We start from the raw sequence: 17,360 nt of genomic DNA on the forward strand, positions 1-17,360 counted from the left end.
CCATGGACTGTGTCCTAGCGAAGAAGTTATAATCCACTGTTGTATCTCCACCTCTTGGATTATTTACACAACTTGTTACTTGTGTTTCTAGAAACAGAGCCTTAGTTTATAAATCGCATCATTTACTGATAACACTAACAACAAAATAGCAGGAGAGAGGAGGCAGGTACCGAGAATAGTCTGCAGACCCTTTATGCAATACACGGATACATTTTAGTGATTATCAATAAAAAGCTAAACATAAAATGAAAACATTATATATAGTGTTTTTAAATATATTTATTTTCAAATTTTGTATATTTCTTACAAAACTTGAGTATATATTTGAAGTGTATAATATATAAGATATGAATATAAGTTATAATTTGAAATATTTCAAGTTATATTTATATACAGTAATTTCAAATATATTAAAATTTTGTAACAAGATTATATATTTTTTTATTTACACTATTACAAAATTTGAATATATAATATAAGTTTATAGTTTGAATTATATATGTATATTGTTATTATAATTTAAAAATATATATATTTTTCAAATAATATATTATAAAATATAAATGTATAGTTTGAAATATATGTATATTTTATCTTCAAATTTTGTAATATAAATGTAAAAAATGTTTTACAGTATATTACAAAATTAGTTTATATATAAGCTATTACACATTTTAATATATTATACACCTGTATAAAAATAAATTATATCTATATACAATGCCTACAAGTAGTATTCAACCCCCTGCAGATTTAGCAGGTTTAATAAGATGCAAATAAGTTAGAGCCTTCAAACAAGAGCAGGATTTATTAACAGATGCATAAATCTTACAAACCAAAAAGTTTTGTTGCTCAGTTAAATTTTTATAAATTTTAAACATAAAAGTGTGGGTCAATTATTATTCAACCCCTAGGTTTAATATTTTGTGGAATAACCTTTGTTTGCAATTACAGCTAATAATCGTCTTTTATAAGACCTGATCAGGCCGGCACAGGTCTCTGGAGTTATCTTGGCCCACTCCTCCATGCAGATCTTCTCCAAGTTATCTAGGTTCTTTGGGTGTCTCATGTGGACTTTAATCTTGAGCTCCTTCCACAAGTTTTCAATAGGGTTAAGGTCAGGAGACTGACTAGGCCACTGCAACACCTTGATTTTTTGCCTCTTGAACCAGGCCTTGGTTTTCTTGGCTGTGTGCTTTGGGTCGTTGTCTTGTTGGAAGATGAAATGACGACCCATCTTAAGATCCTTGATGGAAGAGCGGAGGTTCTTGGCCAAAATCTCCAGGTAGGCCGTGCTATCCATCTTCCCATGGATGCGGACCAGATGGCCAGGCCCCTTGGCTGAGAAATAGCCCCACAGCATGATGCTGCCACCACCATGCTTGACTGTAGGGATGGTATTCTTGGGGTCGTATGCAGTGCCATCCAGTCTCCAAACGTCACGTGTGTGGTTGGCACCAAAGATCTCGATCTTGGTCTCATCAGACCAGAGAACCTTGAACCAGTCAGTCTCAGAGTCCTCCAAGTGATCATGAGCAAACTGTAGATGAGCCTTGACATGACGCTTTGAAAGTAAAGGTACCTTACGGGCTCGTCTGGAACGGAGACCATTGCGGTGGAGTACGTTACTTATGGTATTGACTAAAACCAATGTCCCCACTGCCATGAGATCTTCCCGGAGCTCCTTCCTTGTTGTCCTTGGGTTAGCCTTGACTCTTCGGACAAGCCTGGCCTCGGCACCGGAGGAAACTTTCAAAGGCTGTCCAGGCCGTGGAAGGCTAACAGTAGTTTCATAAGCCTTCCACTTCCGGCTGATGCTCCCAACAGTGGAGACAGATAGGCCCAACTCCTTGGAAAGGGTTTTGTACCCCTTGCCAGCCTTGTGACCCTCCACGATCTTGTCTCTGATGGCCTTGGAATGCTCCTTTGTCTTTCCCATGTTGACCATGTACGAGTGCTGTTCACAAGTTTGGGGAGGGTCTTAAATAGTCAGAAAAGGCTGGAAAAAGAGATAATTAATCCAAACATGTGAAGCTCATTGTTCTTTGTGCCTGAACTACTTCTTAATACTTTAGGGGAACCAAAACAGAATTCTGGTGGGTTGAATAATAAATGACCCTCTGAAAAGACTTTTCACAATTTAAAAAAAACAAACAAACAAAGAAATAACATTCTTTTTTGCTGCAGTGCATTTCACACTTCCAGGCTGATCTACAGTCCAAATGTCACAATGCCAAGTTAATTCCAAATGTGTAAACCTGCTAAATCTGCAGGGGGTTGAATACTACTTGTAGGCACTGTACATAATTGTCTAAGGTTCACTTCCGTCTGTCTGTCCTTCTGTCACGGTTATTCGCTCGCTGATTGGTCTCAGCAGCTGCCTGTCATGGCTGCCGCGACCAATCAGCAACGGGCACAGTCCGATTAGTCCCTCCCCTACTCCCCTGCACTCACTGCCCAGCGCCCGCTTCGTAATCCCCTCCACTCACAGGGTTAATGGCAGCGGTAACGCCCCACGGTGTAACGCACTCCGTTACCACTGCTATTAACCCTGTGTGTCCCCAACTATTTACTATTGATGCTGTTATGTGGCATTAATAGTAAAAATATGTCATGTTAAAAAAAAAAAAAAAAAAAAAAAAAAACTGCTATACTCCCCATCCGCCGCCTTTCTCGCTCCCCGCCACGCTTCCGGGACCGCTCCATTGCAAGCGGCAGCTTCCGGTCCCGTCCCAGGGCTGGTGTGCGACAAGGACCTGCCATGACGTCACGGTCATGTGCCCGCGATGTCATCATAGGTCCTCCTCACACCAGCCCTGGGACCGAAAGCTGCCGCTTGCAATGGAGCGATCCCGGGAGCGTGGCGAGGAGTGGGAAAGGCGGCAGATGGTAAGTATTGCAGGACTTCAACGGGCTATAGGTGAGTATATGTTTATTTTTTTTATTTTTTATTTTTTTAAGTCTCTATACTACGTGGCTTTGTGCTGGCCAATATACTACGTGGTTCTGCTATATACTATGTGGCTGGGCAATATACTATGTTGACATGCATATTCTAGAATACCCGATGCGTTAGAAATCAGGCCAGTATGTATGTATGTATGTATGTATGTATGTATGTATGTATGTATGTATGTATATTTTATTTTTTTTTTTAAGGGAGTGCAATCCTGATTTTGACTGATAGTGGGCAAATCTGCAAAGTGGGAATAGGACCTAGGTTTTTTTGAAGAAAAAAAAAAAAAAAAAAAAAAAAAACACAATCACCAAGTCGTACGTTTTCTATGGAGTCACTAATATTTCAGTGTTTGGAATGGAAACGGACAATGAAAAAAAGGACACACGCGTACACAAGTGGGAAACAAAAAGTATCGTACATACATAAAATCTCAAAAAAATTTTATTATCGGAAAAGTAATGACATCAAGAACGCCAACGTGCATAAGATGGTAATAACACGGTAAAATAAGTTAAATAGGTCAAAACCAAATAAAAATATTTCACATTTGCTGTAACTGCACTACAGTTCTCACCAACACACAACTTCTCAGAACTATGTAAAAAGATTTGTCAAAAGACAGAACACAAAAATACATCAGATCAAAAAGCTGATTTTACAAAATGTGAAACATACACATTGTTATTGCGCAGGTAACTCGGCACAGCATCACAAATAATCTGCAACACAGTTTTGGAGAATTGTGAGAATGAAAAAATAAATTGGAAAAAAAAAAAAAAAAAAAACACCACCAAGACTAAAGTTAGTATTTTTATCTTATGCTTTAAAATGTGTACCTTTTTTGTCAACTTCGAGGGGCAAGGTAAGTTTCAGGTCAAATACTCTATCAAACACACACAAAAAAAAGCAATTTTCTGCATATTTTATTCCCATCACCCCTTAACTTTTTTAAAAAAGTGTTGATCTTTTAAAAAATTTTAAATTTCCCTAAACATTTTTTATTTTGTTTTCTTTTTAAATAAAAAACAAAAACTCCCAAACATTTTTTTTTTTTTTTTTTGGTGGGGGGGCAGGGTGCGATTTTGGTCACTTTATCTATGAATTTGAGTAACCAAAACAACCACTGCAGGTTTCCCCATTGTTACCATATGACATCTGGAATACTGTGACGGAGCGTTCTATAGATTTCTGGACATCACCTAGATCTTGTCATGCAATAATTTAGAGCTGGAAGACTAAATTCACACGGATTTTTAGAGTTAATTGTTAATCATTTAAAGGGAATCTGTCACCAGGTTTTTGCCACCTCATCTGAAAGCAGCAAAATGTAGAGACAGAGATCCCAATTCCAGCGAGGTGACACTTATTGGGCTGTTTGCCGTAATTTTGATAAAATTACTTGAAACAGGAGATCATTAGAAGACTAGTAAATCTGCTGCCAGGCAGTCCTCCATTTTCGTGAGCTCTGGAGAACCCCGCCTTCCATCACCGATTGGCAGGTCTCTATCCAATGGAGACAGAAAGCTGCCAATCAGTGATGTGGGCGGGGTCATACTGGTAATTCTGCAGCCGTTGAAACAATGATTTTTATCAAAATCATAGCAAGCAGCCCAGTAAGTGACACGTCACTGGAATCAGTGTGTCTGCCTCTACATTATGCTGCTCTCAGACGGGGTAGCAAAAACCTGGTGATAGAGTCCCTTTAATTTAAAAAAAAAAAAAAACTCCATACACCACACATTTTCACAAAGAAATAAAAAATACACTTATAAAACGGTATTAAAAATAGACTTTATATTTCAGAAACACCAAAGCCACATTTTTGATAACTACTGGACAAAAAAGTACAATACATTACCAGGAAGAAAAAAAAAAAAAAATAATGCAGTGGGTGAAAATAAAAAAAACTTTAGTCAATATCCTAAACACAAAGCTTAATGTTCCAGGTTCTTACACTTGTAACTAAGGACATTTATATCATTACATCGTCACAGATCCAGACGGCCAGAACCCAACTGGGTCAATGGTGGGATTCGATCAGTCAAGTATTCTTCGATGTCCCACCACAAAATTCAAGTACTCCTGATTGATATGGATGGGGGGGGCTAAAACTATAGATTGTCCAAAATCAAAATATTTCTAAACAGCCAGAAATGGTGGGGGGGGGGGGGGGTGGGTGTCATAAAACGTCACATCTTAGACAGCATCTGCGTTTCAACTTTACATAAAAAAAAAAAACACAGGAAAAGCAGAAACAACTACAAAAAAAAAAAAAAAAATTCTAAACATTGGATTTCAATACAAATCCTACAGGGGAAAAAAAAAAGAGACTACACGAACGTTTAGGACAAAGTGACGGCTGAATTGCAATACCAAAATATAAGCCATACATAACGGTGGTGCTGTTTCTGAAAGAGCAGCCATCTTTTTCAAACCTCATTCAACCCATAGAAGAAGAAAAAAAAAAAAAAAATTATATACACATTACACATGACAGATGTGAGTATGCATATGCAATGTTCTACAAAGAAAGAAAAAAAAAAAAAAAAACAACTGATGAGGTATGCGATTTGTCAAGGCTTTTTTTTTCTCTCTTCACAGTTTTGATTGTGCAAGACATGAGCATATAGTAATAAAATATATGATTGTATGTATATAATAGAATGATAAAAACATGCCAAAGACCAATAAAACACCGAGCCCCCACATGGATCATAGGCCTGCACCTGAAGGATTCACACAAATATATAAGCATTTGTTTTTCTGGTTTTTTTTTGTTTTTTACGACTTATTGCTCATTAAGCTTATATTGTGCCATTTATATTTGCAAAAATTCCAGTTTATTATTATTTTTTTTTAATTTAAAAAGTTTCAAGTACAATAATGGCTCGCTCCTGTGCAAGACCCTCTTACCGGACCCTGTGTAAACATGGTAACGATCATTACACACAATCAATTAACAAAAGGACTGATGAGTGAATGTGCTGGGATAAGGTGTTATCTGAGCATGCTCTGATGCTAACCGAGAGTCTTTGGTGTGCTCAAAAAAAAAAAAAAAAAAAAAAGTCAGTCCCCGCGGTTGCATGTTTCGTGGCTGTTCGACAGCACATGTGGGGATTGTCTAACAAACAGGTAATCCCTGTACATGTTGCGGCTGTCGAACAGCCGTGAGACACGCAGCCGCGGGGACTCAGACATTATTTTTGAGCATGCCCAAGACACTCAGTTAGCACATGAGCACGCTCGCTCATCATCGTATGCCACGTGTGGCCAAAAAAAAAATTATTTGTTGGCGGCACATATTCCAGCGAAATGCAACGTGCTGCCGAAAATATGCAAATTCGACAAAATAGTCTTGACGATCGTTCCAATTTGCATTGTCCCATTTAAAAAGGGACGCTCGTTATGAGCAGCAATCGTAGTGTAAAGAGACCGGCAGCCAGTTTCATGAATCCAACATTCACGGTCCGAGTACAAACCGGTCGCAGTTCCTCCGGATCTGAATGTAACAGCCCAACATATGCTTATAATGTTGTCAGGAGACGCGGAACCGGCCCAGACCATGAATATCGAATGTGTTGAACCGCCATTAGTAGAATTTTTTCATTTAGAGTAAGACCACACAAAAAAAACTGACTTGCCAAGTTTACTTTTTTTATTTGACACAAAAATAAAAAAAATTTGCGTTTGACGCAACTTTTTGCAAGCATCAAGGTGGCTCTGGTCATAAGGCCTTTTATTATCTTGCCAAGGTAGCCATGTAGGAATCCAGGTTTACCGACACTGGAGTAGGGTTCCTCTACATGCACCACATGGTGCCCCGAGATTCAGTGGACGATTGCTCAATTACTTCCTAACTACAGCGATGTGGCGGCAAAAGACAGAAGCGGGTTTATCTAAAAATTACAGTTATGGATGGATACAGAACTGAGCACCAAACTACGTTTCAAGTGAGGAGTTAACCAATGTGAACCCCAAGGTTTTTGAGGACATTCCCTATTCAAAGCATCAAAAAAAAAAAAAAAAAAAACACCCACACACACACGGCAAGGAGCAGGTGTCCCAAGTTCAGCATGGTGTATTTTAGTAGAGATCTGGAGAGGGCAGCAAACAAAAGTCTTGTAAAGCCAATAAATCCAGTCACTGTAATTGGCTTCTCCTAGCACCTAGGTTCTTAACCTATGGTATATGTACCCCAGCTGTTTCGTGGCATGTCTTGGAAGGGTGGAAAGAAGTGGGGGTGGTGGCATACTCCAGAGTCTCGGGGAGTATTTTGTGTGTCCCAACACCGATATAAAAAGGCAAATCTACGAGTAAGATAGTCGATTGCAATATACATTATATATAAATTTACTATTATTTAGAGCAGTGTTCCCCAAGTCCGGTCCTCAAGAGCCACCAACAGGTCATGTTTTCAGGATTTCCTTAGTATTGCACAGGTGATAATTGCATTACGTGGACAAGCAAGCATTCAGTCACCTGTGCAATACTAAGGAAATCCTGAAAACATGACCTGTTGGTGGCTCTTGAGGACCGGAGTTGGGGAACACAGATTTAGAGTAATGCCGTATATAGACTTAGGGAAAGTAAGCTACTCTAAAAAAGTGAGAAAGGGAGTAAGCTGCCACCGACATCCTAAGTGGCAGCTAATCTCCCGAGATCAAAAAGGATCATATATTGAAGTTCCATCTCTTCCCCCTCCACCACCGTACACATTAGATGGTCCGCCAGATGTGCCAAAGTTGGTGGAGCCTGTCAACACTATGTGGGGGGCTATCCAGAGCTGCTGATGTTACACCATCATCAGGTATTGGCCGCAAATCCAATCCTAACGAATAGTCAGGGCTGTGGAGTCGTAGTCATGGAAATTGAGTAGTCGGAGGTTTGGGTTACTGACTCTAGAGTCCTGCGAATAGTACAATTGCGCGATCGTGACGACAGGTCAACATGTTACAGCGGTTCTGAACAGCGCCGGATTAACCCCTTTAACTCCCACACACAGCAAGGGAAGCAAATTGAGTTTATGAAGGACAATGTCACCCAATGTTAACAGATCAACAGGGACCTTTGAAGAATTTGACTTATTCCCTCTTGTGGCGGGGCTCAATTTAATTGGTATGAAAAAAAAAAAAAAATAAATAAAACACTGGTGACAAAATAGAAAAAAAAAGTCACAAGTCACTAATTTGCCTTTTCTTTTCTAAGATTGTTACAGTTACAGTTTGCTTCTCAGGTCGATATTGCAAGTGTAAGAGCTTCAGCAGCTCGTATATGACTGTATTAATGACTCCAAAAGTACAAGTAAAAGGAAAAAAAAAAAAAAAAGAAATATTGTACACAGATATAAAGTGTGGCTGATTCATCTACAAGGAGAGACTTCTATAGCTTACACAAAGATGTGAAGATCTAAATGGCTCTTTCAAATCTATTCTGAGAATATACTTACCGTAAATTTTAATTCTTTATGTACATCCCCCAGAATTTAAAAAAAAAAAAAAAAAAAAAAAAAAAAAAAAAAAAACACCCACAACAATATCGCAGTCTACTTACAGTACTCAGTTGAAAGATCAATTATTCTAGATTTGGTCTTCTAGTTTTACTTTTTTTTAACTTTTAAAAAGATAGCACCATTTAAATACAAAAAATAAAAAAATAAAGCATGTAAACAAATTAAAACCCACCATACCATGTGCTTTGTCCAAAAACTGAGAAAACTAAAAAAAAAAATAAAGTAGATTTAGTAATCTATACAAAGGTAAAACAAAAAAAAACAAAAAAAACAACCATCAAGCATTAAAAGTACATAGCGCATGAATTACAGCCTCGAGGATGATGGAGTATTGCAGTACTCAGGAAGCTGTCCATGCAGGGAAGAAGAAAAAATAAAAATAAATGAAAGGGTAAACTGAGAAGGATTGATCTCTAGTGTTTGTGTTTTATTTATTCTAGAATTATAAATAAATCAGAAAGGGTTAAAAAAAGGGGAAGAAAGACACAAAGCCTAGTGATATTGCCTCAGATATTACCCGTATTAAGTCTTCAAACTTTAAAAAGATGCAGTACCACTTCGACATATTGTGCCGCGGTGTAGCGATGAAGGCACTCCAACATGTAACATCCTCTGCATCATATAGAAGAAAAATTAAAAAGGAAAAAAAAAAAAATATATCATTAAATATAATGCAGAAGACCATTCTTACTGAGCTCTTTCCATAGCAAACCTACACAAAAAAAAACAAAAAAAACTATTTTTACAGCGTAAAGAAGCTGGAAACTAGCAACTCAAATAGTTAATAAAAACCCCAAAAACGTACAGAACAAACAAAATGTCCTTAAGTAGAAGAAAAAAAAAATATATATATATAGGATAAAAGTCAAGTGGAACTGTCCCCATAAAAAACTCCGGTATCAAAAGGCACCTAACCACCTCAAGTGCCCGCATTCTCCACCAATTTTTTTTTTTGTAGGTTTGCTCACGCTCTAGTGCATAGATATCTTGGTTCGTCTAAAGCAATCAATAAATTACTTTAAAAACAATTCCTACCTACAAAATATGACAACAGAATGACATGGTCACATGTACGCCATGAAAACAATGCTGATAATTGCACTTTGTAAACTCAGGTTCACACTGAAATACAGTGGTGAAAAACAAAAAAAAAAAAAAAAAAAAAAAAACACCAAACAAGCTGCAATCCTACAGCAACCTTAAAAGCACCCATCCACAAGTACAGGAAGCGGTCCACACACATTAAATACTGACAAATTGTTTCTTTAAAAACAAAAAAAAACAAAACAAAAACTGTCTTTCTTCCCGTTGGTAGGCAAAGTAAAAGCTGCCTAAAAAAAAAAAAAGTCTACAAAACTTTCTGAAGACACTGGGGATAGAGTTTAGCAACTGCACATTCGAAGTGGCGGCCGAGGTCCCACAGCCTCTCTGGACTCTCGTACACCTTTTTCCAACTGTCTGCCGCCTCGTCGTATTGATACAGGGAATTTTTTCGACTGGTTCGGAACACGAACTCTTCCACGCTGACTTGAGTGGCGCGGACGAACAGGTGGAGTTTACCCTTCAAGACCAAAAGTTTGATGTACGGATTCGAAGACTGTTCACATGGAAGATCCTTTTTTATAGTCCAACTGTTCTGTTGGATGTCGTAAGCCTCCACGGTGAGCACGCGATGGTTGGCCCTGATGCCAGCTACATAGTAGATGGAATCTTTGTATACAGCCGCCATCCCCTGGACTCGAGGAACCGTCATAGGAGTCAGGTGGCACCAGTAATCTTTGGGAGGATCGTAGCACAAAAACACGTCTCCTACGTTGAAAGAAAGGGAAGAAGAGCTAAGGATGAACGCAATTAATGTTGTAACTTCCACATTAGACCTCATTCATACATTGATTTTTCATCAGTGATTTTTTTGGGGGGATATGGGGCCGTTTTGCGACTTATTTTTATGCATCCTGAGCTGATGTTTTTACAGATATCATTTTGTAGTAGATACTATGTTTTCATTGCCTCTTATTGTAATGTAGAGGCTGACGGGGGGGGGGGGGGGGGGGGGGGGAAGAAACAGCCGCAGGCAAAGCTCTGCTCCACCACTAGCTGTTAGATGCACTTGATGACTAATTAAATAAGGCATCATGTGCAGGGAAAGATGCTGGCTCGGAGTGCGAGCCTGCAATCAAAGGCAGGGAGCCGGCATATGACGCTCCAGTACGTCATGTCAGTAAGGGGTTAAATGATTACTATAGGGCTTTACTCCGATCCCAGCCATTGTATAAAGGGCATCAGTTTTAAATTACTGCTGCTAAACCTGCACCAGTAGAGAGAGGGTGTAAAAGTACACTCAGATACGGAGACTGTGTGCAAGTGGTTGAAGTGTGGGATGCATGTTTTACGCACAGAATTGTTACTTCACCAGGCTGAAGTCTTAATAGGCCAACATTTTGACAGCCATCCATGAGCTCAGCCACCGCCCTCCCCACCCCCTTATAAACTTTGTATCGCCATATCTTACCCTGTAGGATGTATATCTTGTCCTCATACTCGACAGCGCTATGAAACTCCATTGCGACAGGCATCAAACTCACAGCCGTCCAACAGTTGTCTCTGACATCGTAGCACTCAACGGACTTTAGCGGGTTGCGGCCATCCCCTTCGTAAACGCGCCCCCCTATTGCGTATTGCTTACCACAGCAATGAACCAGTTTGCAACCTATTCGTGCCCGCAGTAGCGGTGCCTTTGCCAGCCACCTATTGTTCGAATGGTCATATAACCAGAAATCGCTTTCGGCTCTATGGTCTATGCAGACGTCGTTGTTACTTGGTTTATAGCCCCCCGCGATGTAAAGTTCGTTATCTGGCGTCACAAGGATCCCGACTTCCCGCAAGTCTCCGGGGGGTTTGCATAGTTTATAGACTTTCCCTGTGAGCGTGTCCAGACAAGGCACAGTTTGCTTCTTCCCTGAGTGTTTGCTGGCGGCTTCGAAGCAGATAACCATTTCCGAAGCGGTCATGCCGAGACGCCGATTACAGCAATTGGCACTAATCTTTCCCTTTTCTATATGGTTTTTAGGCATTGCCTGTGCAAACATTGGAGGGATCTTTTCCACAAATTGTTCTTCCATAAGAGGCATACGGACACATTTGGCAAATATCTCTGGAAGATGCATTTCTCTCTCGGCCTGGTCGTGCTCGAACCAACTGATGATGCTGTCGTACACATGTTCCTCCTTGTCCACGTCCAGGTCGTCGCTGTCCAGTATACCAATGAGCTGATCTTTCCTCAGATGCAGAAACTCCTGCTCTTTGGTGACGTACAGAAACTTTTTACGGATGTAATCTTGAGACTTGTCCTTAAGTTCCTGGTGACCGTAGTGTTCGGCAAAAATAAATACACCAATACAGTTCTGGGGGTCCAATCGGCTGACTATGTATTGAGCGCACTGGTCCTGGAGGGAAGGGATCTGGAAGATGCTCGCAGCGGTGAACAGAGCCTGGACGTTGGCCTCGGTCAGCTGGACTCGGGAGGTGTATGCATAGTTCAGGACGAGCTGCATTGAATCTGCGTCGATTCCCACCAACCGGACCTCCTTCTGTGTGCTCTCTGTAAGGCCGCTAGTGAACATGGATCTGTGGAGGGAAGAGAAGAGCGGGAAAATAAACAAAAAAGTAAAAACTACACTGATTCAAGGTGAGAAGTATGAAGACTATTGGCCGTGCACTAAAAATGGAGAATTGTAGTGGTAAAGCATTTAATGTCATGGCAGTCAGTGTGGGGCAGAGCTCAGTGTGATTACAAACACCTCCGAGTTTTGTCTCCTGGCAGTCAGTGTGGTTTAGAGCAAAGTATGATTACAAACACATCCAGGTTTCATCTCATGGCAGTCAGTGTGAATAGAGAGGAAAAGCTGACAGTGTTGTGAAAAGAGAGCTGCAGAGGATTTTATAATAACCACACGCAGCTAAGCTATACTCCTCACTGACTGCCAATAGATTAAAGCTGAAAGGGTATGCTTATGTTTAGACTGCTTCATACACTGGAAAAAGTACATGCGACCCAGAGAAGACTGACAACTCCCCGCTGTTGGGATTATAAATTAAAGTCTACTCCCCATAACAAAAGACTAAAAAAACACCACACACATTAAAAGACGTTTTATTCATCTCTGCAGCCACGGTTCCATGATATGGCCGATTTAGAGAGCTAAAAATAGTGAAAGAGCCCCTAAGTGAAACAACGGTTACAGACTACAAACCATCCGTGCGATTCTGCAGGCGTGTTACTCCTTCCACTATGGACTGAAGGATCCTTATTTCTAGAAAAGGACATGGGGCATTTAAGCATTCGCGGTGCATTGTCCGCCATTACTGTCTGGACAACTTCCGGTCAGAAGCCACAACTCTCAGTCCACATTAACGCTTCCACTAAAATGGCCCCAGATTGCTTTACCCTGACATTTGCTGGTTGCTTTACCTGAAGTACGGACTGATTGCAGCAAGAACGATCCGGTGGCAAAAAAAATGTTTCCCGTGATCCACTTCTACGTCGATATCGGTCAGCTGGCCTTCGTCGTACATTGCTTTAAGCTGCTGGAGAATGCTGCAGGCGTGGTAAGGGTCCATGCCGCCACTGACTGGACTGGGCGAAGGGACTCCATTCTGTGTTTGTAAAAACTTGGCTACTTCTGGAAAATAAAAATATATTATAATAATACAGATTTGGTTGTCAGGAACAGGATGGACCTCTCCACATGGGGTAGGGCCTTTCCTTTGTTCCATTCCCCTCTGAATATCTTTCTCAACTATCAAAAGTAAAAAAAAAAAAAAAAAAAACCCAACAACCCTTTATTCTTTACTAAGAACGTACAGTGTGCGACTCATGGGGAAGCTAAAGCAAACCAGATATATTAAATGAATGTCAGCTGAACCCACCAAATCCAGTAGGATTGGCCAACCGGCTGATAGTCCCGAATATCCTCAGAATGCAGATGTCAGGAATCAGAAGGGTCAGGCATGCTGAAATTTAACATGCTCAACCATTTCTTCTGATGGAAGATAAAAGAGGCATCTGGATGCAACTCACTATTAAGAACCCCCACATGGTCAGGAGGAATAGTCATCGGTTTAAAAGGGAGCCTAGGGCTTATATACTGAAGTTATCAATATCACATCGGGGAAAGGGGGTGACATCCAGCACCCCCACTGCTCAGTAACAGATGCCGTGGGAGCCAGATATAAACAGTGACCAAAGCCGAAACAGCAAAGCTCTCTACACCGTGTAGTGGCCGGTCTCGGTACTGCAGCTCAGCGCCTATTGAAGTGACCGATCAGAGCTGCAGTACCCGAGATCGGCCACTAAACAGTGTACGATGCCATGCAGTCCTGGCTCTGCACACTGAGGGCATCCGCCTCTGTGGGACACGATCAGTGGAGGTGCCAAGCGGTAGCCCCCCATCAATCTGCTATTAATGACCCTTTCTAAGAATATGTCCTCAATGTCGTAGTCCAGAAAACTCCATTAACGTGCATTTGGCTGACAACGGTGTAAAGTCTGTAGCCAGCCTTAGAATGGCCTTTTTTGACAGGGTCTTGTACCATACCTTCCTGCTGGAAAAATATGAGAGTGTATATTTTCAGGGAGATCGGAGGAGGCAAGATCCCGAGAAAATACAGGAACAAGGATCACCAAAATGTTACTGGATCTTGATTGGGGAAGGACATTTTGTTTAGCTAAGCAATCATGTTTTTTTTTTTTTTTTTTAATGGGTAGAGGCAGTAGTGACAAGCGAACGTGCTGGGATAAGGTGTTATCTGAGCATGCTCAAGGGCTAATCAAGTGTCTTCGGCGTCCTCAAAAGCTGTTTGAGTCCCCACGACTGCATGTCTCACGGCTGTTTGTTAGACAATCCCTACACGTGTTACGGCTGTTTTTTTTGAGTACGCCGAAGACACTCGGTTAGCAGACGAGCATGCTCAGAAAACACCCTATCCCAGCACGTTCGCTCATCACTAAAGGGGGGGGGGGATAAGCCACTGCCGGATACAAAAGGTGTCATAATTCAACAGGCCTCATTATATTCTCTGCTGGGGAGAGAGAGTCAGGACCACCCTACGCTCTTGCACCTAAGGGCTTGGATACTTTGGGAACACATGGAGGGTGATGCAGGCACCTTCTTGCCCCATTACTGTAGGATAAAGACTAATTACAGAAATCATATCAGGCCGCCATGGACACCCCTCCCTCAAAATTTTTGGACACTATATGGTTTCAGGTTGGTCTTTGACATGTATAATGCTATAGTCCCGAGAGTGTGAACAAAGGACACAAGAGGAGGATAGTACACTGCCACACACCTCCGGCGCTGCTTATCTCCTCCCCGGGAACGAGATTGCACAGGCTTCATTCCAACATTGTCAATCCTTGACCCCAACATCAAAAGCCAAATGCCCTGATTATCTGCAGAGCGGCTCAAAAATCAGCTGATGAGAGATAGATAGATATCTCAAAGCTTCACCTCCCCGAATTCCAAATCCAAGATGGACATTGCTGCATATGTAAAAATAAAGCTACTTTTGGCTAAAAGGATATATATCGCGATATACAAACATGACAATTAAAGCCTATGCAGACGGTCCAACTGCACTTCTTTGAGCGCAGAGCGATCATTAATAGATCCATCTCCACACACAGAATATCACTAGCATCGGCAGCACATACCCTATTAACCCGGAACAAGACGCACCAGAAAGAGAATTAAAAAACAATAAATAAAAAAGGGTTGGCAAGTAATTTCTGTAAAAAAAACGTGCAAATTTACAATCTATTATTAATTTTAAATAAGATTCTGATTGTCACAATTTTTAGATCCATAATTTACAGCTCATTGCCTGGGTTACCGGCCACCTCTGCATTAATCAGCAGGTGGCTGGTTGCCTAGGCAAGGAGCATGTGCTGCTAGTAGACTGTTTTAGAGCTTGCGAGCGCTGCTCTGAATCCTTGGAGCTTTAGTGTCTCCGCGATCCTCCGATACCAAGAGGTCTTTGCGCATGGCACGGATCTGGGGCGCTGCTGGTCCGAGCCGTCAATCTTCTAGAGCGCCCGGCCCCCTGGCAAAGAGGAGGCTGGAAGGTAGAGGAGCGGTGCGCTCTGGAAGAAAGAGCACTAGGTCCCTCCTGTACGTACGGCAATCGGTGGCATTTAGAGAAGACCCTTATCCCTTCGAAACGACCTTTAAACGGGACGGCGCCTCTTTAAATTAAAATGGGGCAATTTTTTTTCTTTTTAAAGTGCACTTTCGTACCAGCCACTGGCAGTCCTGACATCTAAAGGTGGGGGATGGGAGGACGTTCCAGCCCAGAAGCCGCCATCAAAACAGAAGATGGCGCCGATCCGGGACGCCAAATCACAGGGGCCATTAAAGAAAGCGGTTTACAAATAGCAAACAACCCCTTTAAGGGAAAGAAGCCGCCGCCAGAGGCTGAGCCCGTAGAGAACGCACCATCAACACAGGTACCCTGAAGCGTTCCCATACGGGGGATCATTAGCCAGCATCATTCGCGAAGCTTGTCAATAAAGTTTTACGCAATTTTCACAGTTCATATCTGTTGCCATAGATACAGCGCCCTATTACACCTCATTTCACCTGCACTATTACCTGGGAAGTGACTGTAACCATAAAACATGAGGGGATTGTGTGCAAACAGGCACAGCGCAGCCCACTGTGAAATTCCGCCATGTAACCCCTATTTACAGGCGCGTCAAGGGGATATGGCCCCCCAAAATCAGAGCCGAAGCCCCCAAATGACCCACCTCCTCCCTGCGCAGCCATTCTCCTCCTCCGGCTCCAGCTTGAGTACAAAACGTCACTTACTTCCTTTAGAAAGCCCGGATGCTCCCCGCCAGCCAATCACAAAGCGCCCCTGTCAGCGCCGCCGTCATTCTATTGGACAGTTTAGCGCCAAGGACGCCGGGAAGTGTAGTTCCTGTCATTAGCAATAGGCGGAGCTAACGCCCGGTGTTTTTGTGTGACGTGTCAACAGCTGGGAGAGGAATGCCGGGACTTGTAGTTCTACAGGGGGGGTGGGGGGGGATGACAGGTCTCCGCGGGGTGATAATGGTACCTGCAGTCCCCCCACAGTCACCAGTGCAGTCCGTAAATTAACCCTTTCCCTCCCTGACCTATATTCAGTTTTGCGCTTTCGTTATTTTTTTTTTCTTCCCACTTTATTTTCTGTCATTCACTCGACATGGCCGCTACACGAAGACTTGTTTTTTTTTTGTCTTTTTTTGGGGGGTCGAGTTGAACTTCTTGTTCATTTTACCATATAATGTACTGAATAAATGGGGAAAAAAATTCCAAATGGTGAATAAAATGCGATCCCGGCATTGCTTCTGGGTTTTGCTTCTAATTTACTCCCTGTGCATTAAAAAATGACCAGAAAACCGGACTGTCGGGGCCGCTGCGATTACGGCGATACCTCACTTGGATAGGTTTTGATTTGCACCATCCATCAGGTTGTTTTTAGAGCACCGGAATGACGTTTTGAGCGCCTTTTATTACATTTTTGACAAAAAAAAGGCAATTTTGTTTTTTTTTATTGGAATGGGTAAATAATTTTGTATTTTGATTGATTAGACTTTTATAGACATGATGATATCAAATAATATTTATTTTGGGGAAGGCAGGGGGTGTTTGTGACTTGTAGATTTTTCTTTTTTATTATTTTGCATTTTTTTTATTAGAAGGATGAACTAAGGGATTTGTAATTCTTCAGTATACTGCTCATTGCCATTGGTTTTCAGTGTCAGGCTAAATCCGGCTAAATTTCAAAAAAACGGATCCAGCGAATGTTGCCACCAGATCCGTTTTTTTTTTCCACATAGACTTGTATTAG

General features: G+C 41.5%; 1 protein-coding gene across 1 annotated transcript; it reads right to left on the minus strand.

Moving 5' to 3' along the window:
• Positions 1 to 8,876: 8,876 nt before the first annotated feature.
• Positions 8,877 to 16,302, minus strand: KBTBD8 (kelch repeat and BTB domain containing 8). Its single transcript, XM_069736554.1, has 4 exons — positions 16,276 to 16,302; positions 12,940 to 13,150; positions 10,981 to 12,095; positions 8,877 to 10,277 (listed from the first exon to the last, which is right to left on the minus strand). Exons 1-4 carry the CDS (start codon positions 16,292 to 16,294, stop codon positions 9,817 to 9,819), a joined length of 1,806 nt encoding a protein of 601 aa, XP_069592655.1. The 5' UTR covers positions 16,295 to 16,302; the 3' UTR covers positions 8,877 to 9,816.
• Positions 16,303 to 17,360: the final 1,058 nt, after the last annotated feature.

Source organism: Ranitomeya imitator, chromosome 8 (genome assembly GCF_032444005.1).
Source record: "Ranitomeya imitator isolate aRanImi1 chromosome 8, aRanImi1.pri, whole genome shotgun sequence".
In the NCBI taxonomy this organism is placed as follows: domain Eukaryota; kingdom Metazoa; phylum Chordata; class Amphibia; order Anura; family Dendrobatidae; genus Ranitomeya; species Ranitomeya imitator.

What these genes read in the sequence shown, in the direction of transcription:
- KBTBD8 (XM_069736554.1), bottom strand. An exon ending in GCAATCAGTCCGTACTTCAG is followed by an intron (nt 12,096 to 12,939) that starts GTAAAGCAACCA and finishes TTCCCTCCACAG; the next exon opens with ATCCATGTTCACTAGCGGCC. An exon ending in CAAGATATACATCCTACAGG is followed by an intron (nt 10,278 to 10,980) that starts GTAAGATATGGC and finishes CTTTCAACGTAG; the next exon opens with GAGACGTGTTTTTGTGCTAC.